A 25,925-nucleotide genomic window follows, 5' to 3' on the forward strand; every position below is an offset into this window, starting at 1 on the left:
AGTGGAGAGAAGCCCTATGTCTGTAGAGAATATGGGAAAACCTTCACTCAATACTCAGGACTCATGTTACACAAATGAATTCACACTGAAGAAAACCATGTGAACGTAAGAAATGTGAGAAAGCCTTTACACAAGGCTCAGTACTTATTTGAACATTTAATATACTTATGTTACACAAGTGAATCACACTGAGGAGAAGGCCTATGAATGTAGGGAATGTGGGAAAGCCTTTACACATTCCTCATCCCTTAAGATTCACATGTGAACACACACTGGAGGGATACCCTATGATTCTAAGGAACGTGGTGGGAAAGCTGCATTCAGCCTTCAACCCTTTCTAAATATGTAAGAAATCACACAAGAGAGTAGTTCTATGAATATAAGGCATGTGAAAAAGCCTTTAAATGTGTGTCACTCCTTAATAGTCAAGCTCACCCTGGGAAAGACCCTGTGAGTATAAAGAATGTGACCTTACACAATATGTAAGGACTTAGAATGGACAGAAATCCATTAATATAAGCAATGTGGAAGAGCCTTCATTAGTTTTTCGTTCTTTATAGAACATGTAAGAACTTATATTTAGAAGTCTTCTGCTTATAAGCCATATTGGAAAGCTTTTACTGCAAGGCTCTGTGAAGCTATGGAGTACAACCTTTAAATTTTTTCACATACCACAATATTAACATCAAAGAAAAATCGTATGTATGTAAAATATAGTAAAGTGTTTGTATATTACACATTCCATTTTATGCTACATTTTGTTTACCCACTCGTCTGTTTATGGATACTCAGATTGTTTCTCACCCTTTAGCTACTGTGAATAATGAGGTTATGTGAAAAAAAAATGCTATCAAGCAGCATTACATGTTACAGAGAAATCTTTTGTGAAGAGTCAATCAATGTGGCAAATTTCATTGTTGTCTTACTTTAAGAAATTGCCACAGCCACCCCATGCTTCAGCAACCACCACTCCATCTAGTCAAGCATCATTAACATCAAGGCAAGACCCTCCACGAGCAAAAAAGATTATGACTTGATGAAGGCTCAGTGACAGCATTTTTTTTTTTTTTTTTTTTTTTTTTTTTAAGAGAGAGGGAGGAAGGGAAGGAAAGACAGAGAGAAGGAAGGAAAGGAGGAAGAAAGGGAAACATCTTTAAACATTTTCTTGTTTTATTGTATTTTGTTTGTTTGTTTGTTTTTTACATGGGCTGGGGCCGGGAATCGAACCGAGGTCCTCCGGCATGGCAGGCAAGCACTTTGCCCGCTGAGCCACCGCGGCCCGCCCCAGTGACAGCATTTTTTTTATCAATAAAGTATTTCTAAATGAAGGTATGTACAATGTTTTTTAGCTATAGCACTATTGCACACGTAAACTACAGTATTGTAAACATAATCTTTGCATGCACTGGGAAACCACAAAATTTGTGTGACTTGCTTTATTGCAGCAGTCTGGAACCGAATCTGCAATATCTCTGAGGTAGGCTTGTAAACAATCCTTGTCCTACAGTTGACACCTGTCTGTGTGATTTACTGCTTGTGGCTATGGTGGGGTGCATTGTGCAAAGGACAGAAGAGAAATAACACACCTTGGGCACTTGTGCTCATCTCATGAAATCCTGTTAGGATCCACCCTGAGATTTGGATGTTCTTCTGTGCTCATGTTTAGAGAGGAGGATAGTGTGGCTTAAAGAGGGAGAGTCACCAGCCTAAGGCCACAGAGTCACTAAGAGGCTGCAGCAGGGTTTCACCCATAATTGGTGCCAAACCCACTTCTCCTATATTCTACTTCTTCTCCAAGAAGAAAGGGTTATTTCTCACAGCTCCACTTGGTATATTAAACTATATGCTGGCTTAAATCCTTGCCTTAACTTGATTTAGGAGCCATTTCGCCCATCATATCATCCCTCTAAAAGGAAAGGGGAAAAAAAAAAGAAAGAGAAAGGAAATTCAAAATTTTTGCCTGTGAATCCCAAATTAATTCCTAGCTTTTGATAGGTTTTGCATGGACCCCTTCAATCAAGAACTCATTTGTTGGAAACTGTTCCACCTCTGACTTGTCTCTCTAACATAACCTCTTAAACTACTTCACCCCTTACTCTGCTTTCTTCTTCACTGTTATTTTCACTGCCCCAATTTATAATCTGTGAATCTACTTGTTTACTGCTGTTTCCTCCCTCTAGAATGCAGGCTCCTTGAGGACAGGGGTTTCTCTGTCTTTTTTACTGCTGTATCCACAGTGCCCAGCACACTTCCTGCACTTGGTAGACTCTCACTATGTGAGATAGAATGAACAAGGCAGCATGATGGACTGATCAGAGCTGCCTCCAGATGACAGGTGTGGTAGTTAGATTCAGTTGTCAACTTGGCCAGGTGAAGGTGCCTAGTTCTATTGCTGGCGACTGAGCCAATGGCATGTGAACCTTATCCGCTGCTGATTACATCTGCAGTCGGATAGGAGGCGTGCCTGCTGCAATGAATGTTTGATTTAGTTGGCTGGTGCTTAAATGAGAGACTCAACATAGCACAGCCCAAGCAGCTCAGCATACCTCATCTCAGCACTCACAGCTCAGCCCAGGCCTTTGGAGATGCAGAAAGGAGTCACCCCGGGGAAAGCTGTTGCAACCCAGAGGCCTGGAGAGAAGACCAGCAGAGATTGCCCTGTGCCTTCCCATGTAAGAAAAAACCTCAGTTGAAAGTTAGCTGCCTTTCCTCTGAAGAACTATACGTTAACTAAACAAATCCCTTTTTATTAAAAGTCAATCTATTTCTGCTGTGTTGCATTCCAGCAGCTAGCAAACTAGAACAGCAAGGATACAGCTCCTTGCAGCAGCCTACAGAGATAGACAACCTCAGCAGGCCTCAACTTGCCAGCGTCTGTATTCAGAGGTGTCATAACTATAAAAAATTTTTGCATGCTTGGCATCCATCTTATTTTTGCTAAGCCATTTGCCTCAACACTAACCTTTGGCCTAGTTAATAATTTATGGGGCATAAACTCCCCCAGAGCCCAAAACTGCATCTATGGCCACCACTGAGACACCTCACCCCAAACCCAGAGCGGATCCAAATGATAAATCCAGTCTCTTCCCCTTCTCCCATGCATTTGCTGTAAACTAACCAAACCTTGATTACCATGGGAAACCCACTATTTCTACCCTTGGACCACAATAAAAGCAATGAGCCCATGGGTCCCTGATGCTCTGCTTATATACCTGCTGGTAGAGCCCCCTGAGCCAACTGTACTACTACCTGGTCCCTCATGGCACCCCTCTTTCTCTCTAGAACTGTAACAAACTATCTTTTCTCATGCATTATCGGTTCAGTTTCTCATTGCATCATACCTGACGTCTACCCAGACCCAAGTTAAAAATCCAACTTAAGTACTATGAAACAAGAGGCCACGGGTCCGTAACAAAGTCCGTATTTCTTTCTGGGGCACTTGTTGGGACCCAGCCCCCTACTTACCTAGTAAAGCCACTAGGAGGAGGATCACGACGATGTTGTTGGCATTCTTCTCCTTGTAGAAGTACAGCAGCAAGCAGAACAGAATGATTTCCACAAGCTAAGGAAAGCAGCAAGACGGGTAGTCAGTGGAGATCCCAGAGACAGGCAAGACTGGGAAATCCTGGTGCACCCGGCTTGAGTTTAAGCAGCTGTTTGCATCAAAATCACAGACCCTCAGAGCTGAAAAGGAACTGAAATACCCAGTGTTTCCCCAAATGCTGACAGATAGCCTGTGGACAAAGAGAAAACACTGAGGGAATCTCCCTGATCCCTGATCCCTGGATGATACTGAGGAGGGCTTTGCCGCTCACCTCCTGGCAGGGAAGGTGACGTGCCAGCCTCACATCTACTTGTTTGATGGCCAAAAGTCATAAGGCTGAAATGGTCTCTTTGCACTTGACTGCTCAAGAGTACCAAAGAGGAAAGTTCTCTGATCAAGCACACAAGCAGTTACTCGCCTTGCACTGTAACTAAGTATCCCATGCGTGCAAATTGGCAGAATAGAAAAGAAGACGGCACTTGCAGTCAGGAAGGCCTGGTTTGAAAATGGATCTGCCTCTACACTAGTTGTGTGGCCTTGGGCACTTAAGTTCTCTAAACCTCAGCCAACACCTCTGTGAAACAGGGATAATAACTCTGACCTTGCAGGGCCATGGTGAATAACAGTTAATAATTGCTTGCACTTGATGAATGATTATTATATGCCAGACACTATTCTAAGCATTATCTATAGTAAACTTATTAAGTTGAATTCTATAGGTAGATTAATATTAAGATACCAAGCCAGTAAATGGTAGAGCTGTGTCTTGAACCCAGACAGTCTGACTCCAGGGCCCCTGCACTTTCCCATCAGGCTACACTGAGGAAGGGGGCCTGGTGCCTAGCATTTAGAAGGCAACTCAATCAGCAGAAACTTACCATCAGACACTGGCAAGTCTGAAGTTTGAGAAGCTTCATTCCATTGCATCAGCATCTTGTCCTTTCTGTCTCTTAAGGACCTAGACTTTGGCATTACTTTCCCAAGAAGTTATTAAGCCAGCCCCACTCTCAGAAAAATTGAAGCAGAGAACTTGACAATGACTCAACTTCATCTCCTACCAAAGCTTACTTATTATAAAAAAACAACACAGAAACATTAATGGGAATTTTGAAGAGAAATTTTTAAAAATTCTCATAATTAGAGTACATTAAAACACAGCTGTTTACATTTTCCATGCTTCTTCCTTGTCTTTGTTCTAGTGAATATGCTGAGTGAATACATATTTTATTTAGTTGTCAACATAGTCAATGGACAATTTTGGGGTGAGCTGTTTTTAGTCAGCATAAACAATTTTCATGTTTTGTAAAATTGTCACAATTATTTTTAATTGCTGCAGAATCCTCCATCAAGCAGCTGGACAGTCACTCTTCAAAATGCCCACCACTGTGCACACATTCAGGTGGTCTCAATTTCTCGGCCATTCCTCATGATGTTTCAACAAAGGCTGGACTAGCACTTGGCTTCTATCATAAAATGGCTGCGCATATGTTGGTCTCTGCTGATAGACTGTGAGTTCTGTGAGCCTGCCTCATTTATTTATGTCCACAATATCTGGCACACAGCAGACATTCAGTAAATATTTATTAGATTTGCCAAATCTCTTGAGCTGGCAGCACTGTTTCACAGTCATGATCAAGAAAGACAAACTACACCATTGTTGAGTTTCAACTGAGCACTGGGAGATGGACACATAACCTCATTTATTTCCCAACAACCTTGGGAAGGAAGTCCAGTGATTCTTGCCCCTTTACAGAGAAGGAGACAGAACCTCTGGTCAATGCCACACAGCACGTACAAGATTTGAGCCCAGGACTCTGAGAGAAAAGTCTGTGTTGTGGGGGAAGGCTTCTCTGGCTGAGGTGGGTCTTTAGCTGTGTCTCACTGACATTTCTCCCAGGTTCCTTCTAAGGCTGCTCCACCGTAAACTCTGGGGCTGTTTGACAGTAGGGAAATGAAACAGTTCAACCTTGGGAAAGTCCACCTTCTGCCTGGTGGGCAATCTGAGGAAGAGTGATATTCCAAGACTCCAGACTCAATCAGGGCACAGGCTGCTGCATCAGAGGAAAAGCAGTGACCGTCCCTGCCAACAGGTCATGGTGGAAGGAAGGTGGCACCTGAAGCCTTTAAGTGAAGCTCTGCTCTTTCTGGGTCCTGGGGCTCTGTGCAAGTTATCTAACCTACCTGAGCCCTAATCTTCTCAACCATAAAAGGAGGAGGAAAACACTTACTTTACATAAAAAAGGGCTTAGCACAGTGGTTTTCACAGAATGAGTGTATACCTGCAGCCTTATCAAATACATTAGATGTTTTTCTTCCTCAGTTTATCTGTAAACCTAAAGCAAGGTAGAATTGGGGCAAAGGATGGAGTTCTAGCTGGGAAAGTAAAGAGACAAAGTCTCCTGTGTTTCTATCAACTGTGTGATACTGGGCAAACAAATTTATAAGATTTCATAACAGAAAAACAAAGAGGAGATTAAAAATTCAGTTACAATTCTATCTCTCAGAAGTAACTACTGATGGCATTTTGATTTTCCATCCATTCCTTTATAGATACATTATATATACACACCTGCATGGACCTCTAAAAAGATAAAATTGGCATATATTTAGTTTTAGACAACATTCACAATGTAAGTGAAAAAAGCATTTTCCAGGAACCACATACTCTCCACATGCGTGCTCCTCAATGTCTGAAATATGCCACAATTTATGTGGATCTCTTGTCACTGGGTCCTTAGGATTCTGGTTTCTAGGACATGATCCCCCCCCCTCACCAACTCGGGCAGAGGATCAGAGGCTTCTCTTACCATGTACAAGAGGAAAGGCCAGCTCACAAGGTGCCTGGTGATGTTCTCCCCTGTCATCTTCTCGTGACTGTTGGGTGCAAATGTCACCAGCAGGTAGGTGCCCATGACAGCCAAACCGCAGCCAACAAAGGACAAGACATAACGCCCTGCAGGCGGGATGATGAAGGAAGACTGTCTCAGGTTCACTGCAGGAACAGGCTCAAGGAGCAGTGGATGCTCTCAGCAACAGAGAACGGGCTTCGGGGGCAATGCACGGTTAACTCTTATGGTTGTTTTTTTCTTTAAAGAACAGATGATCTTCCATAATACTTTTTTTTTAAGTTGAGGAAATATAACATACATACAAAACAGTGCTCCAAGAATTCTCACAAAGTGAACTAAGAAAGAGAACATTGTCAGGATCTGAAAGCCACACTTATGTCCCTTTCCAATACAAGGACCCACCCCAAGCACAACACTATGCTGACTTCTGATGGCACTGATAGTTTTCCTTGTTTTTGTACTTTTTATAAATGGATTCATACAGCATGTTCTTTAAAAAAAAAAAAAAAAAAAAAAACTCGTTCTTTTCCTTTTTTCTTTTTGGGTGCATGGTCTGGGAATAGAACCCGGGTCTCCCGCATGAAAGGTGCGCATTCTACCAATTCTACTACCGAACCACCCATGCACCCTAAAAAACCTTCCTAATTGTAACATATAACATATATATAAAGCAAAGAAAGAAAAAACACATCCTTTTATATTTGGCTTCTTTCACTCAACAATATATTTGCAAGATTCACCTACATTGTAACCTACAGCAGTAGCTCATTGTATCTCACTGCTGTATAGTGTTCCGTTGTGTGAATGTAACACAAGGTATTTATTCATTTTAGAGCAAATGGGCACTTTGGTAGTTTCCAGCTTTGGGTTAAAACCAATAATGCTGAGTAAAAAGTTCTGGTTGACCAAGACAGCAGCATAAGTTATTCCAGGGTGCTATTCCCCAATAGAATCTTTGAAAAACTAGCAAAAACAGGCAGAACTGTGCTCCTCAAAACTCTAGAAACCAATAAAGGGTTGCTATAACTGGGTGAGAACTGAATCAAGGAAACACATTTTTTTTAATTGTGAAAAAAATATATATGTATAAGCAGTAAATTTCAAAGCACATTGCAATCTGTTATAGAATAGATTTCAGAGTTTGGTATGAGTTACAGTTCCACAATTTTAGGGTTTTCCTTCTTGCTGCTCCAAGACACTGGAGATGAAAAGAAATATCAATATAATGATTCAGCAACCACACTCATTTGTTAAATCCTATCTTCTCTGTTATAACTTCACCTTCCCTTTTAATCTTTCTCCCAATCTTTAGGGATATTTAGACTATGCCCATTCCAACTTTTTCATGTTGGAAAGGGCTGTCAATAATACAGGATGGGGGATGGAACTAGTTGATGTTCTGGAGAGGCTGGTCCCTCTGAGTATCAGAACTTATCTGGCCTAGGAACCCATCTAGAGGTTGTAGGTTTTTAGAAAGCAATCACAGTGCATGGGACCTTTGCAGAATATCAGTTAAAGCCCTAAGTGGTCTCTAGGGTTGGCAGGAGTGGTTTTGGTTGGGGTTTGGCCAACTATGATAAATAGCAATATCTAGCTGAAGGTTACATAAGAGTAGCCTCTAGACTCTATTTGAACTCTCTTAGCCACTGATACCTTATTTGTTGCAATTCTTCTCCCCTTTTTGTTCAGGAAGGCACTGTTGATACAGTGGTGCCAGGGCCGGGCTTAGTACTGGGAGTCATGTCCCACATGGCCAGGGAGACTTTCTCCACTGGATGCCATGTCTCATGAAAGGGGGTGGTCAATGATTTCACTTGCAGAGTTGGGCTTAGAGAAAGGCCACATCTGAGGAACAAAAGAGGTCCTCTAGAAGTAACTCTCAGGTATAACTATAGGTTGGCCTTGCGTCTCTGCTACATAAATAAGCTTCACAAGAATAAATCTCAGGATCAAGGGCTTGGCCTATTGACTTGGGAGTCCCTAATGTTTGAGACAGTATCAGGTGTTTCCCCGGAAACACGTCTTTAAATATGGTAAGAAGACTTGATGCTTTGCTGGCATTCCCCACTTTCCTCCCAGCACAGTGTAGAGCCAGACAATACTCCTACTGTGAGTCCCTGGCCCTGCTCAGAAAGGAGTCGAGTAACCTCTGTGAACATACTTGGTGCCCTTATGTTGGCGCCAGTCTATTCAGCGCAACTTGAAAAACTGAACCAAGAAACTTGAATAAGGCTCACACTCTGAAAACCTGCCCTGTAGGCAGAAGTAGCTTGCAGACAGCTGAAGTAGTAAGAAACAATTAAGTGAAAGCATCCTGGGGCAAAGGACTATCTGCTTTAAGTAATACAATAGAGCACCCAGGAGGAAGAGAAAGTCTATTTCATAAAGAATAAAGGGGATGTTTGAATTCCAGTATATAGGGGAATTTCTAAGGCCACAAACAAGCTGAAGCCCAGGATAAGACACATAGGCTCAGAAAACATGGAGAGGACTCTGTACTTCACATTCCCCTCAGGCTGATCTTGGTGATAGGAGGGCTAAGCTCTGAAAGAGACTACCAGCCAAAGCAGAGCCAATATGCAAAAACTGTGAAAAGCACTTCTTGCTTTTGTTTTCGTTAGCTCCTGGCACTGAAGGAAATCTCTCTAATATCTCTAGCTGGATGCAAACCTAAGGAACAGAAAGCTCAGGGACTACCCTAGAATTAACACATTAAAATATTAGGCTACACAGTCTGCAGCAAAATATTACAAGACAAAGAAACAAGAAATGGTGGAGCAGCCAAAGAAACAAGATAAAAACTCAGGAACCATCAACAAAGAATATTAGACTTTGGACATACTAGACAAAGACTTAAGAAATAATCTCCAAATGTGCTCAAGGAGTGTTCTAGTTTGCTAGTTGTCGGAATGCAACACACCAGAGATGGACTGGCTTTTAATAAAAGGGGATTTATTTCGTTAGTTCTTCAGAGGAAAGGCAGCTAACTTTCAAGTTATCATCATACTTATCTCTTATGGTAGTTAGATTCAGGTGTCAACTTGGTTAGGTGAAGGTGCCTAGTTCTATTGCTGGCCACATGAGCCAATGGTATGTGGACCTCATCTGCTGCTGATTACATCCGCAGTAGGCTAGGAGGCATGCCTGCTGCAATGAATGATGTTTGATTTAATTGGCTGGTGCTTAAATGAGAGACTCAAAGTAGCGCAGCCCAAGCAGCTCAGCATACCTCATCTCAGCACTCGCAGCTGAGCCCAGGCCTTTGGAGATGCAGAAAGAAATCACCCCAAGCAAAGTTGTTGGAACCCAGAGGCCTGGAGAGAAGGCCAGCAGAGAGAACCCTTAACCTTCACACGTAAGCAAGAGCCTAAGTTGGTAAAAAATCAAATGTGATTGGGTGGGCCACGGTGGCTCAGCAGGCAAGAATGCTTGTCTGCCATGCCAGAGGACCCAGGTTCGATTCCCGATGCCTGCCCATGTAAAAAAACAAAAAATAAAAAAAAAATCAAATGTGACTGCTATACACTTAGGATGTTAAATTTAGCCTCAACATAAGCACAAAGAAATTTTATGAACATATATTAAGAAAGAAATGAGAGGGGACTCAAAATGGTAAATTATAAAAACAAACATAAATATGAAAACAGGTCTTAACAGAAGAACTGAGGGATGAAAAAGGTATAAAACTTACAAAGTCCATACAGAAAAATAACAGAAGAAAGTCCTTCATTATCAGTAGTTACTTTAAAAGTAAATGGAGACTTCTGGGATGGCTAACCAGTGTAGCTCAAGATTAGCCCTGCTCCATGGAAAAGTTAGAGAAGGGACAGGAGGGCAACTGAGGTGGTGATTTGGGAGTGCAGTTAACCTGGGGGATCCTTCTGCACCACATGCAGCAGCCCTAGTTGCAGAGGCTAAGAAACTGAGATATAGAAAGATGGAGCCTCATGCAGAGGTGTGAAATCCGTGGAAGTGCACAGATGGGAGCACAGGACTAGGAATTAAACCAGGCCGTGTTCCTTGGGTGCGCTACCCTCACTGGCGCAGGCCCGCAACCAGTGACTCACCCAACACCCCACACACCTGAACCCCATCACCCACTCCCATTCCCTGCACTCCAGGCGCCCATATTCCACCAGCCCCCAGTGCACATATCTGACCCCCACCCCCACCTCAGGTGCACCCCAACCCACCTCTCCTGCACCCCTCCCAAGCACTACCTCCTCCTCAAGCTGTTGCCAGTGCATAAAGGTTGTGGGAACTAACCTCTATACCTAGCCTACCCCCACCCCCTGCCCATAGTGTTGCACAGACTCACCCTACCCTCCCTGAGCTCAGCGCTCCATTTTATGGCACTTCCAAGCCCATGCATGTGCACAGGCCCCCAATCACAAAATTCAGCTCTAGGAACCACATGTTACAGTAGTCCTAGAACCGTGCATGTGCACAGCCCTCAGCCTCACTTCCCAGCTCCAAGAAAATGTTGACCTATGCAGCCGAATCACATCTGCCCTGGGTGCCCACGTTCACAAGCATCAGTGTAACATCCCCAACCTGCACCCATACCTGCCCTGAAACAAATCACTGCACTGAGTACTCTACCCTGTGCCCTGTTCCCTGCTATACAACCAGCCCACAAACACAAGGCCATAGACTTCTGAAAGAATTCCCAAAGTAAATCAATCAAGATATTTACATGCCATGAAGACAGCAGAAGATCACTAAGCCTATCCCAATGCAGACAGATAAAGCCCTCCCTAAGGATCAAATTAAAACACCAGAGGAGACACAGACGTTGGAACAACTAATCAAAGATTTTCATACCACTCTACTTAATAAAATAAGTGGGATAGTAAATGACATAAAGGAGATCAAGAAGACAGTTGAAGAGCACAAAGAGGAATTTGAAAGAATAAATAGAAAAACAGCAGAAATCACAGAGATTAAAGATTCTGCTGACCAAATAAAAAACATACTAGAAGCACACAACACCAGATCTGAAGAGACAGAAGAAAGAATAAGTGATACAGAGGAAAGGATAATTGACTTTGAAGACTCAAAAGAGCAAATGGCAAAAATTATGGAAAAAACTAAATGGGAACTCAGGAAAATGAAAGACAAAAACAAAGTGTACAAATGTAAGAATCAATGGTGCCCCAGAAGGAGAAGAGAGGAGTAAAGGGCTAGGAACAGTAGTTGAGGATATAATGGGGGAAAACTTTCCAACCCTCATAAAGGACATAAATATACAAGTCAAAGATGCCCAAAGAACTCCAAACAGAATAAATCCAAACAGGCTTTCCCCAAGGCACATACTAATCAGTCTGTCAAATGTTGAAGAGAAGCAGAAAATCCTGAAATTAGCAAGAGAAAAAGAATCTACTACATACAAGGGAAACCATATAAGACTGAGTTCAGACTACTTAACTAGCACCCAGGAGGCGAGAAGGCAGTGGTATGATATTTTCAAGACCCTGAAAGAGAAAGACTTCCAGTCAAGAACTTTGTACCCAGCCAAGTTGTCCTTCAAAATTTGGGGTGGGGTTGGGGAGGGGGGAGATTAAAGTTTACACAGACAAAGAAGTCCTGAAAGAATCTGTCAACAAGAGACCAGCCCTACAAGAAATACAAAAAGGAGTTCTGCTGGCGGGGAGTAAAAAAAAATAGAGACAAGAGAGGGAGGTCTGGAGAAGGGAACAGAACTGAAGAGTACCACTAAGGGCAATTTAAAGACTATAAAGAGAAAGAAGGAAAAGAATATATACAGCTAACAAATAAAATTAAAAAGATAAGATGATGAAATCAAGAAATGCCTTTTCAGTAATAACTTCGAATGTTAATGGACTAAACTTACCAATTAAAAGATACAGATTGGCAGAATGGATCAAGAAACATCATCCAGCTTTATGCTCTTTACAGAGACTCATCTTAGACGCAAGGATACAAATAGATTGAAAGTGAAAGGATGGAAAAAGATTTTCCATGCAAGGTATAACCAAAAGAAAGCAGGAGTAGCTATACTAATATCGGACAAAATAGATTTTAAATGTAAAGACATCATAAGAGACAAAAAAGGACACTATATACTAATTAAAGAGTCAATTCACCAAGAAGATATAACAATCATAAATGTTTATGTTCCCAATCAAGGAGCTCCAAAGTATTCGAGAAAGACTCTGGCAAAACTGAAGGGAGCGACAGATGTTTCAACAATAATAATAGGAGACTTCAATACACCACTCTTCTCTATAGATAGAACAACCAGACAGAGGATCAGCAAGGAAACAGAGAAGTTAAATAACTTGATAAATGAATTAGACCTAACTGACATATATAGGTCATTGCATCTCAAAGCAAAAAGATACACCTTTCTTCTCTAGTGTCCATGGAACATTCTCTAAGATAGATCTATGCTGGGGCAAAAACAGGTCTTTATAAATTTAAAAACACTGAAATTATTCACAGCACCTTCTCTGATCACAATAGGATGAAGCTGGATCTCAATAATCACCAAGAACAAGAACATTCACAAACATATGGAGACTAACACACTCTTAAACAACCCATGGGTCAAGGAAGAAATTGCTAGAAAAATCAGTAGCTATCTAGAGATGAATGAAAATGAGAATACCAACATGAGAATTTATGGGATGTGGCAAAGGATATACTGAGAGGGAAATTTATTGCCCTAAATACCTATATTAAATCACAAGAAAGGGCAAAAATTGAGGACTTAACAGCACACCTGGAGGAACATGAGAAATAACAGCAAACTAACCCCAAAGCAAATAGAAGAAAAGAAACAACAAAGATTTAAGCAGAAATAAATGAATGGGAGAACAAAAGAACAGCAGAAAGAATCAATAAAACCAAAAGTTGGTTCTTTGAAAAAAATCAATAAAATTGATGGGCCACTAGCAAGACTGACAAAGAAAAAAAGAGAGAGGATGCAAATAAACAAAATCAGAAATGAGAAGGGGTGCATTACCACAGACCCTGAAGAAATAAAAGAAATAATAACAGGATACTATGAACAACTCTACACCAACAAACTAGACAACTTAGATGAAATGGACAAATTCCTGGAGGCACACAAACAAGCTACACTGAATCAGGAAGAAACAGAAGATCTCAACAAACCAATCACAGGTAAAGAGATTCAGTCAGTCATCAAAAATCTTCCTACAAAGAAAAGCCCAGGGCCAGATGGCTTCACAGGGGAATTTTATCAAATATTCCACGAAGAACTAACACCAATTCTGCTCAAACTTTTCCAAAAAATTGAGGAAAAAGAAAATCTACCTAAATCATTTATGAAGCTAATATCATTTTAATATCAAAACCAGGTAGAGATGCTATAAGAAAGGAAAACTATAACCAATCACCCTAATGAACATTAATGTAAAAATTCTCAATAAAATATAAGCAAATAGAATCCAACAGCACATTAAAAGAATTATTTACCATGACCAAATGGGGTTTATACCAGGAATGCAAGGATGGCACAACACAAGAAAATCTATTAATGTAATACAGTACATTAACAAATCAAAAGGGAAAAATCACATGATCATCTTGATTGATGCTGAAAAAGCATTAAAAAAATTCAGCATCCTTTTCCGATAAAAACACTCCAAAAGATAGGAATCAAAGGTAACTACCTCAATATGATAAAGGGAATATATGAAAATCCAATAGCCAGCATTGTACTCAATGGAGAGAGACTGAAAGCTTTCCCCCCAAGATCAGGTACAAGACAAGGATGCCTACTGTCACCACTATTATTCATCATTGTGCTAGAAGTTCTAGCTACAGCAATCAGGCAGGACAAAGAAATAAAAGGTATCAAAATTGGAAAGGAAGAAGTAAAACTTTCATTATTTGCAGATGATACAATTCTGTACTTGGAAGATCCTGAGAAAGTACAACAAAGTTATTGAGCTAATAAATTCAGCAAGGTATATAAAAGTAATGTGCAAAAATCAGTAACATTTCTAATCACAAGCAATGACCTAGCTGAGAAATCAATTAAGGAAAATATTCCATTCAAAATAGCAACAAAAAGAATCAAGTATTTAGGAATGAACCTAGGTAGGGATGTAAAGGACTTGTACACAGAATACTACATAACATTGCTAAAAGAAATCAAAGGAGATCTAAACAGGGGGAAAGACATTCCTTGCTCATGGATAGGAAGGCTAAATTTAGTTAAGATGTCAATTCTCCCCAAACTGATCTACAGATTCAACCAGTAGCAATCAAAATTCCAACAACCTACTTTGAAGATTTGGAAAAGCTAACTACCAAATTCATCTGGAATTCATCTGGAAGGGAAACAGACCCTGTATAGGTAAAGCATTCTAAAAAACAGGAACGAAGTGGGAGGATTAACACTCCAAGATTGTAAAACCTATTATAAAGCCATAGTGGTCAAAACAGCATGGTATTGGCACAAAGATAGAAGCACTGACCGATGGAAAGGAATCGAGAGTGCAGAAATAGATCACCAAATCTATGATCAATTGACTTTTGACAAGGCCCCCAAATTCTCTGAACTGGGAGAAAATAGTCTTTTCAATAATTGGGCATGGAAGACCTGGATATCAATAGCCAAAAGAATGAAAGAGGACCCTTATCTTACATGCTAAACAAAAATTAACGCAAAGTGGATCAAACACCTAAATATAAGAACTAGCACCATAAAGCTTTAAAAGAAAATGTAGGGAAACATCTTCAAGATGTAGTAATAGGAGGGAGCTTCCTAAACTTTACCCCCCAAAGCACAAGCAACAAAAGAAAAAATAGATAAATGGGAACTCCTCGAAATCAAATGCTTCTGCACTTCAAAACACTTTGTCAAAAAGGTGAACACCAACTCAATGGGAGAAAATATTTGAAAATCACATATTGGACAAAGGTTTGATTTCCTGTATATAGAAAGAAATCATACAACAAAAGAACAAACAATCCAATTAGAAAATGAGCTAAAGATTTGAATTGGCATTTTTCTGAAGAGCAAATACAGATGGCTCAAAAGCACATGAAGAGATGCCCATTTTCATTAGCTATAAGGGAAATGCAGATCAAGACTACAATGAGATACCACCTCACACCTGTAAGAATGGCTGCTATTAAACAAACAGGAAACTATAAATGTTAGAGAGGATGTGGAGAAACTGGGACACTTATGCACTGCTGGTGGGAATGTATAGTGCAGCCACTATGGAAAACTGTTTGGCAGTTCCTTGGGAAACTAAATATTGAGTTGCCCTATGACCCAGCAATAGCACTACTTGGTATATACCCAGAAAAGCTGAAGGTAACAACATAGAAAGACATTTGCACACTGATGTTCATAATAGCATTAATCACGATTGCCAAAAGATGGAAACAAATCAAATGCCCATCAACAGATGAGTAGATCAACAAAATGTGGCATATACATAAGATAATATCATGTAGCAGTAAGACAAAATGACGTTCTGAAGCATATGACAAGATGGATGAGCCTTGAGGACATAATGCTGAGTGAAGTTAGCCAGACACAGAAGGATAAATATTGTATGATTCCACCTTTACGATCAGCATAAAGGTATATATACCTTTATATAAGAGGCTTATAATACAGAATATAGGGAACTCAGAGATACACAGAAGCTAGAGATGGGTAAACCTTTAGCTAATGAGGTTGAACACAAATGTAATGGAACAGAAAGGAGTGAAGGTGGTTCTCTAGTGGATTGTAAGTAATATTGAAGATGAACAAGATGGAAAGGGGTTGTATAGACCTACGTGTCACACTGATTAACACTAGAATAGGAATTCTCACAAAAATTACTTCAAAGATATGATTCTTGTATAAAGAATGTTTAAGTCCAGGGTACAAGGGGAAAACTGATATTGCATGGTTTAAGTTATGTTCAAAAGGAAACCATCAGCACTACCACAGCAACAGCAGAGGTAAATAATGGGACAAGAGTTAAGAGGAGGTTTAGATTTTCTATTTGGTGAGGGTGTGTTTATTGGTTTTCTCTCTCGGGAACAATGAAATTATCTAAAATTGAGAATGTTGATAGACTGTGGACTTTGGGCCCTCTGCGTGATGCCTGATAAATGCAGGTGGTTGAAGGATGCACTGACAGAGAACTAGATTGGCAAACGAGGGTGTATACTTATAAACAAAGGTTGTGCTGCTACAAAAAGGAACAAAGTCATGAGGCATGCAACTATGTGCATGAACATGCGGGGCATTTGGTGAGACAAAATAAGTCAGAATCAAAAGAACAAGGATGGTATGGTCACCTTTAGAAAATGCTCATAAGACAACAGGGGTCTAGAGTGTAAGCTTTTAGAGCAGACACATTCAGTCCAGAGTGGTGATTATTATTTCTGGATTCTGAGAGGTTGTTATATATATATAACCTGATATATTTAGAGATAAGAATGAAGCCAAACAGGCTGGGTTAAAGTAATTCAGAACATAGAGGTAAGGAAGACAGTGTCTATATTTTAGAACCACACATACTCTTTGAGACCAATGGAAGAAAGAATTTTTTGGTCTGGAATGGAAATTTTCTGTAGTGCATAATCTAGTTCAACTACCTGTATAGCTTATTTGAATGAAAAACAGGGAGCACAGAATAAGATAGAGGTCCTTTAATTCTGTATGGATTATTGTAATGCCTGGATACATCCTAGAGTATATTAAGCAGATAATCAAAAAGTATTGGCAAAGTCCCCTGAGGAATGGGAGAAAAACATAAAACTATTGAACCTTACTATCAGGGAATCCCCTGATAATGTGTCAAACTTCAGGGACACCCAAACAATAGGTCATGCCCTCAATCAGGAGGCTTACTCTTGTGAAGCTTATGGAGGTAGCGGAGAAGCTTCAACTACTTATTGGCATGCATGCCTGAGAATTACTTCTAAGGGACCTCTACCTCTTTTGTTGCTCAGATGTCATCTCACTCTCTCTAAGACCAACTCTGCAAATGATATTGCCCTCCCCACTATGTAGGGCATGACATCCAGGGTGAAAGTCTCCCTGGTGATGTGGGAGAGGACTCCCAGGGATGAATCCAGACCTGGCACCGTGGGATCAAAAGTTCCATCCTGACCAAAAGGGGGAGAAGAAGTGTAATTAATAAAGTATCAGTGGCAGAGGGAGTTCAAATAGAGCCAAGAGCCTCCTCTTGGGGGAGCTCTTACACAAGCTTCAGTTAGACCTTGCTGCCTATCATAACCTGCCAACCCCCAACCAGGACCATTCCAACCAATCCTAAAGAACACCCAGGGCAATATATAAGATTCTACAAGGGTTCCATGCACTAGATTAACTTTCCAGAAACCTACAACTTTCAGATGAGTCCCTGGTCCACATAAGTCCTGAAACCCAGTCCAGCCTCTCCAGAAGTGAAATTTCTCCCTACCCCATATTAGTGAACCTTCCAATATGAGAAATTTAGAATGGCCATAGCCCAAACACCCCTAAAGAGAAGGATGGAAAGATCAAAGGTAATGGTGGAGTTATACAGAGAAGACAGGATTTAACAAATGTATATGACTGCTGAATCATTAAATTGATATCCCTTTTAGTCTCCAGTATTTTAGAGCAGCTAGAAGTAAAAACCTAAAATTGTGAAATTGTAACCCATGTCAAACTCTGAAATATGTTCTACAACTAGTTGTGGTGCTGTGCTTTGAAATTTATAGTCTCTTTGTATATATGTTATTTTTCACAAAAAAAGAAGGAAAAAAAGTCAATTGTGATGATAACAAAATATTTAAGCCCTCTAGCCTCTTATATTCTGGAGCAGTTAGAAGGAAAAATCTGAGAGGATCATATGGTAGCCCACGACAAACTTTGGGATCTGTCCTGTAACTACTTGTTAAAGAGTACTTTGAAAACTATGGCTTTTTTATTTCTTTGCTTTGTATATATGTTATACTATACAATAAAGAAAAGTTAATATAAAATAAAATAAAAATAAAACACCCAGGCTGGGGGTATCCCATGTGATGATATATATAAAAGCTTTTTACAAAATGTAAAAAAAAAATAAATGGAAAAACAGAAGTAAATGGATTAGAACATCTAGTCAAAAGGCAGAGATGGGCAGAACAGGTAAAAAAGCCTAACTGAACTATAATGTGTCTACAAGAGATTCACTTCCAATTCAAAGATATAAGTAGGCTGAAAGTGAAAGGATGGGGAAAACTATACTATACAAATATTAAACAAAAGAGAGCTAGGGTAGCTATACTAATACCATGTAAAAAACTGATTCCAGGGACAAAGAAGTTCACTCTATAAAGGGTCAATTCAACAAGACATAACAATTATATATGCATTGAACGGCAGAGCCTCCAAATACACTAGCAGATTTGAAGGAAGAAATAGATGGTACCACATTAATAGTATGAGACCTAGGTGTACCAATTTCAATAACTATAGAACACCTGGACAGAACACTGATAAAGAAATAAAAGACATGAATGCTACCCTAAACCAACTAGGCTTTACAGACATATATAGAACACTTCATCCAACAGCAGCAGGATACAAATTCTTCTTGAATGCACATGGATCATTCTATAGGGTAGACTGTAAGGTAGGTCAAAAACAAGACTCAATAAATTAAAAAACACTGAAATCATACAATGTATCTTCTCTAACCACAATGGAATGAAAATAGAAATCAACTACAGAGGGAGAACTAGAAAATTCAGAAATTTATAGAAATTAAAGAAAACACAACCAACCAATGGGTCAAAGAAGAAATCACAAGAGAAATTAGGAAATATTTTGAGACTAATGAAAATGAAAACTCAACATACAAAAGTTATAGCTACATCAAAGGAAGGGCTGAGAGGAAAATGTAAAACTCTAAATGACTATATTGAAAAAGAAGAAAGATGTCAAATCAGAGGCCTAACCTCAAAACTGGAGTATCAAGCAAAAGAAAAGCAAATTAAACCCCAAAGCAAGCAGAGGAAGAAAACAACAAAGATAAGAGCAGAGAAAAATGAAAAAGAGAATTAAAAAATAATAGAGAAAACAACTGTTTTGGTTTGCTAAAGCTGCCAGAGTATAATATACCAGAAATGGACTGGCTTTTATAACAGAGATTTATTTATAGTTTGTAGGCTGTGAAAATGTCCCAATTAGGGCATCAACAGGATGATACCTGGACTCTGAAATCAGGCTGCTGGCATCCAGGAAACCTCTGCCACATGGAGAGGCACATGGCCAGCAGTGCTGTTCCTTCACTCCCAGAAATCACTGCTTTCATCTTCTGGTTCCAGTAGCCTCCTTTCTGAGTTTCTGTGGGACCTCTCTAAGCTTCTCCAGGGCTTTTCTATGTATATATTCTTTGCTTTTTCTGTCCTTTTTCCTTGCATAAAGGACTCCAGTAAAAGGATTAAGACCCACCTTGAATGGGGTGGGTCACATTTCAGTTGAAATAACCTAATCAAAAGTTCCCACTTGCAATAGGTCTGCACCCACAGGAATGGATCAAAAGAATATGGCGGCCTTCTCCGCCGGTGCTCCCGGCGCCATCTAGCCCTCCTCTTCCTCTTTCTCCGCCGGCGGCGCTCCCGCTGTCATCCAGTCTTCCTCTTCCTCTTTCGCCACCGGCGGCGCTCCCGCCGCCATCCAGCCCTCCTCTCCCTCTTTCTCTGCCAGCGCTCCCGCCGCCATCTAGCCCTCCTCTTCCTCTTTCTCCGCCGGCGGCGCTCCCGCCGCCATCTTGCCCTTCTCTTTCCCCTTCTGCTCCGGCGGCGCTCCATCCGCAATCTTATCCTTCCCTTTCTCCTCCTACTCCAGCGGCTCTCCAACCACCACCGTGCCCTCTTCCGCCTTCACCGGCTACTCCGCCACTGTCCTCGACAGCCTTGCCACCCTCACCTTTCCTCCTCCAGAACAGCTACTAGGGGAGTAGAAACGATACAGAACAGCTCCCAGAGCCACGACAGAGATCAAAAAGACAGCATACCCCATCCTGGAACGGCTGAATGTCTGGGAGAACGAGCTCCGGTGAGATCGCCGAGGGGCGCGGGCTTTCCTGGGCAGGACGGCAAGCGGCCGGAGTCCCTCCCTTCCTCCTTCCCAGGCCAGCTGGCAGAATTGGGCAGGCGGTCCTGTCAAGCCGTGGCGGCTGGTGCCCCCACCACGCGAGGCCCCTCGGACCAACTGAGAGAATTGGATCGGAAATTCCCAGGCCGCGGAGAACGGTGACCGGGGGGGTCCTTCCAAACACGTGACTCCCCGGTCCGGCTGGGAACGGCGCACTCTACCGGGCTGTGGCGGCTGGTGCCCTCCCGCCACGCTTGGTGCCCCGGGCCGACTAGGAAATTCGGACGGGCGCTCTCCCGGGCTGCGGCGGCTGGCGACCCTCCCTGCGTTCGGGCCCCCGGGCCGGCTGGCACTCTTCCAAGATGCTTCGGCTGGCGAACTTCCCCCACGGCGAGAGTTTTCCAAAGTTAAAGGACCCACAGCACCTTTTACTGGTGGGACCCGCAGATAAATGTGTGCCACGAGCGCCACCTACTGGGCAGGATAAGAAAAACAGAACCCAGAGATTTCACAGAAAAATCTTTCAACCTGTTGGGTCCAACACCCAGGGAAATCTGACTAAATGCCCAGACGCCAGCAGAAGATAACGGATCATGCTCAGAAAATTGAAAATATGGCCCAGTCAAAGGAACAAACCAATAGTTCAAATGAGATACAGGAGCTGAGACAACTAATGCTGAATATACGAACAGAAATGGAAAACCTATTCAAAAACGAAATCGATAAATTGAGGGAGGACATGAAGAAGACATGGGCTGAACATAAAGAAGAAATAGAAAAACTGAAAAAACAAATCACAGAGCTTATGGAAGTGAAGGATAAAGTAGAAAAGATGGAAAAAACAATGGATACCTACAATGATAGATTTAAAGAGACAGAAGATAGAATTAGTGATTTGGAGGATGGAACATATGAATTCCAAAAAGAAACAGAAACTATCGGGAAAAGAATGGAAAAATTTGAACAGGGTATCAGGGAACTCAAGGACAATATGAACCGCACAAATATACGTGTTGTGGGTGTCCCAGAAGGAGAAGAGAAGGGAAAAGGAGGAGAAAAACTAATGGAAGAAATTTTCACTGAAAATTTCCCAACTCTTATGAAAGACCTAAAATTACAGATCCAAGAAGTGCAGCGCACCTCAAACAGAATAGATCCAAATAAGCGTTCTCCAAGACACTTACTAGTTAGAATGTCAGAGGTCAAAGAGAAAGAGAGGATCTTGAAAGCAGCAAGAGAAAAACAATCCATCACATATAAGGGAAACCCAATAAGACTATGTGTAGATTTCGTAGCAGAAACCATGGAAGCTAGAAGACAGTGGGATGATATATTTAAATTACTAAAAGAGAAAAACTGCCAACCAAGACTTCTATATCCAGCAAAATTGTCCTTCAAAAATGAGGGAGAAATTAAAACATTCTCAGACAAAAAGTCACTGAGAGAATTTGTGACCAAGAGACCAGCTCTGCAAGAAATACTAAAGGGAGCACTAGAGTCAGATACGAAAAGACAAAAGAGAGAGGTATGGAGAAGAGTGTAGAAAGAAGGAAAGTCAGATATGATATATATAATACAAAAGGCAAAATGGTAGAGGAAAATATTATCCAAACAGTAATAATACTAAATGTCAATGGACTGAATTCCCCAATCAAAAGACATAGACTGGCAGAATGGATTAAAAAACAGGATCCTTCTATATGCTGTCTACAGGAAACACATCTTAGACCCAAAGATAAACATAGGTTGAAAGTGAAAGGTTGGGAAAAGATATTTCATGCAAATAACAACCAGAAAATAGCAGGAGTGGCTATACTAATATCCAACAAATTAGACTTCAAATGTAAAACAGTTAAAAGAGACAAAGAAGGACACTATATACTAATAAAAGGAACAATTAAACAAGAAGACATAACAATCATAAATATTTACGCACCGAACCAGAATGCCCCAAAATACGTGAGGAATACACTGCAAACACTGAAAAGGGAAATAGACACATATACCATAATAGTTGGAGACTTCAATTCACCACTCTCATCAATGGACAAAACATCTAGACAGAGGATCAATAAAGAAATAGAGAATCTGAATATTACTATAAATGAGCTAGACTTAACAGACATTTATAGGACATTACATCCCACAACAGCAGGATACACCTTTTTCTCAAGTGCTCATGGATCATTCTCAAAGATAGACCATATGCTGGGTCACAAAGCAAGTCTTAACAAATTTAAAAAGATTGAAATCATACACAACACTTTCTCGGATCATAAAGGAATGAAGTTGGAAATCAATAATAGGCGGAGTGCCAGAAAATTCACAAATACATGGAGGCTCAACAAAACACTCTTAAACAACCAGTGGCTCAAAGAAGAAATTGCAAGAGAAATTAGTAAATACCTCGAGGCGAATGAAAATGAAAACACAACATATCAAAACTTATGGGATGCAGCAAAGGCAGTGCTAAGAGGGAAATTTATTGCCCTAAATGCCTATATCAGAAAAGAAGAAAAGGCAAAAATGCAGGAATTAACTGTCCACTTGGAAGAACTGGAGAAAGAACAGCAAACTAATCCCAAAGCAAGCAAAAGGAAAGAAATAACAAAGATTAGAGCAGAAATAAATGAAATTGAAAACATGAAAACAATAGAGAAAATCAATAAGACCAGAAGTTGGTTCTATGAGAAAATCAATAAGATTGATGGGCCCTTAGCAAGATTGACAAAAAGAAGAAGAGAGAGGATGCAAATAAATAAGATCAGAAATGGAAGAGGAGACATAACTACTGACCTCACAGAAATAAAGGAGGTAATAACAGGATACTATGAACAACTTTACGCTAATAAATACAACAATTTAGATGAAATGGACGGGTTCCTGGAAAGACATGAACAACCAACTTTGACTCAAGAAGAAACAGATGACCTCAACAAACCAATCACAAGTAAAGAAATTTAATTAGTCATTCAAAAGCTTCCTAAAAAGAAAAGTCCAGGACCAGACGGCTTCACATGTGAATTCTATCAAACATTCCAGAAAGAATTAGTACCAACTCTCCTCAAACTCTTCAAAAAAATCGAAGTGGAGGGAAAACTACCTAATTCATTCTATGAAGCCAACATCACTCTCATACCAAAACCAGGCAAAGATATTACAAAAAAAGAAAACTACAGACCAATCTCTCTAATAAATATAGATGCAAAAATCCTCAATAAAATTCTAGCAAATCGTATCCAACAACACATTAAAAGAATTATACATCATGACCAAGTAGGATTCATCCCAGGTATGCAAGATGGTTCAACATAAGAAAATCAATTAATGTAATACACCATATCAACAAATCAAAGCAGAAAAATCACATGATCATCTCAATTGATGCAGAGAAGGCATTTGACAAGATTCAACATCCTTTCCTGTTGAAAACACTTCAAAAGATAGGAATACTAGGGAACTTCCTTAAAATGATAGAGGGAATATATGAAAAACCCATAGCTAATATCATCCTCAATGGGGAAAAATTGAAAACTTTTCCCCTAAGATCAGGAACAACACAAGGATGTCCACTATCACCACTATTATTCAACATTGTGTTGGAGGTTCTAGCCAGAGCAATTAGACAAGAAAAAGAAATACAAGGCAACAAAATTGGAAAGGAAGATGTAAAACTATCACTGTTTGCAGACGATATGATACTATACGTCGAAAACCCGGAAAAATCCACAGCAAAACTACTAGAGCTAATAAATGAGTACAGCAAAGTAGCAGGCTACAAGATCAACATTCAAAAATCTGTAGCTTTTCTATACACTAGTAATCAACAAGCTGAGGGGGAAATCAAGAAACGAATTCCATTTACAATTGCAACTAAAAGAATAAAATACCTAGGAATAAATTTAACTAAAGAGACAAAAAACCTATATAAAGAAAACTACAAAAAACTGTTAATAGAAATCACAGAAGACCTAAATAGATGGAAGGGCATACCATGTTCATGGATTGGAAGACTAAATATAGTTAAGATGTCAATCCTACCTAAATTGATTTACAGATTCAATGCAATACCAATCAAAATCCCAACAACTTATTTTTCAGAAATAGAAAAACCAATAAGCAAATTTATCTGGAAGGGCAGGGTGCCCCGAATTGCTAAAACCATCTTGAGGGAAAAAAAACGAAGCTGGAGGTCTCGCGCTGCCGGACTTTAAGGCATATTATGAAGCCACAGTGGTCAAAACAGCATGGTATTGGCATAAAGATAGATATATCGACCAATGGAATCGAATAGAGTGCTCAGATATAGACCCTCTCATCTATGGACATTTGATCTTTGATAAGGCAGTCAAGCCAACCCACCTGGGACAGAACAGTCTCTTCAATAAATAGTGCCTAGAGAACTGGCTATCCATATGCAAAAGAATGAAAGAAGACCCATGGCTCACACCCTATACAAAAGTTAACTCAAAATGGATCAAAGATCTAAACATTAGGTCTAAGACCATAAAACAGTTAGAGGAAAATGTAGGGAGATATCTTATGAAACTTAAAATTGGAGGTGGTTTTATGGACCTTAAACCTGAAGCAAGAGCACTGAAGAAGGAAATAAATAAATGGGAGTTCCTCAAAATAAAACACTTTTGTGCATCAAAGAACTTCATCAAGAAAGTAGAAAGACAGCCTACACAATGGGAGACAATATTTGGAAATGACATATCAGATAAAGGTCTAGTATCCAGAATTTATAAAGAGATTGTTCAACTCAACAACAAAAAGACAGCCAACCCAATTACAAAATGGGAAAAAGACTTGAACAGACACCTACCAGAAGAGGAAATACAAATGGCCAAAAGGCACATGAAGAGATGCTCAATGTCCCTGGCCATTAGAGAAATGCAAATCAAAACCACAATGAGATATCATCTCACACCCACCGGAATGGCCATTATCAACAAAACAGAAAATGACAAGTGCTGGAGAGGATGCGGAGAAAGAGGCACACTTATCCACTGTTGGTGGGAATGTCAAATGGTGCAACCACTGTGGAAGGCAGTTTGGCGGTTCCTCAGAAAGCTGAATATAGAATTGCCATATGACCCAGCAATACCATTGCTGGGAATCTACTCAAAGGACTTAAGGGCAAAGCCACAAACGGACATTTGCACACCAATGTTTATAGCAGCGTTATTTACAATTGCAAAGAGATGGAAACAGCCAAAATGTCCATCAACAGAAGAATGGCTAAACAAACTGTGGTACATACATACGATGGAATATTATGCAGCTTTAAGACAGACTAAACTTATGAAGCATGTAATAACATGGATGGACCTAGAGAACATTATGCTGAGTGAGTCCAGCTAAAAACTAAAGGACAAATACTGTATGGTCCCACTGATGTGAACGGACATTCGAGAATAAACTTGGAATATGTCATTGGTAACAGAGT

The 25,925-nt window shown here is 40.3% G+C and overlaps 1 protein-coding gene across 3 annotated transcripts in view; it reads right to left on the minus strand.

Annotated features, from left to right (window-relative positions):
* NIPAL3 (NIPA like domain containing 3) overlaps positions 1 to 25,925 on the minus strand; it is an 81,067-nt gene that overhangs the window by 20,365 nt on the left and 34,777 nt on the right. For all 3 annotated transcript variants that reach the window (XM_077150819.1, XM_077150816.1, XM_077150817.1), the window contains 2 exons: positions 6,352 to 6,497; positions 3,466 to 3,562 (listed from right to left, as the gene is read on the minus strand). In XM_077150819.1, coding sequence (XP_077006934.1) covers positions 3,466 to 3,562; positions 6,352 to 6,497 — 243 coding nt within the window. The remainder of the gene's footprint in view (positions 1 to 3,465; positions 3,563 to 6,351; positions 6,498 to 25,925) is intronic.

The sequence above is a fragment of the Tamandua tetradactyla genome, chromosome 2 (assembly GCF_023851605.1).
Source record: "Tamandua tetradactyla isolate mTamTet1 chromosome 2, mTamTet1.pri, whole genome shotgun sequence".
Taxonomy (NCBI): Eukaryota; Metazoa; Chordata; class Mammalia; order Pilosa; family Myrmecophagidae; genus Tamandua; species Tamandua tetradactyla.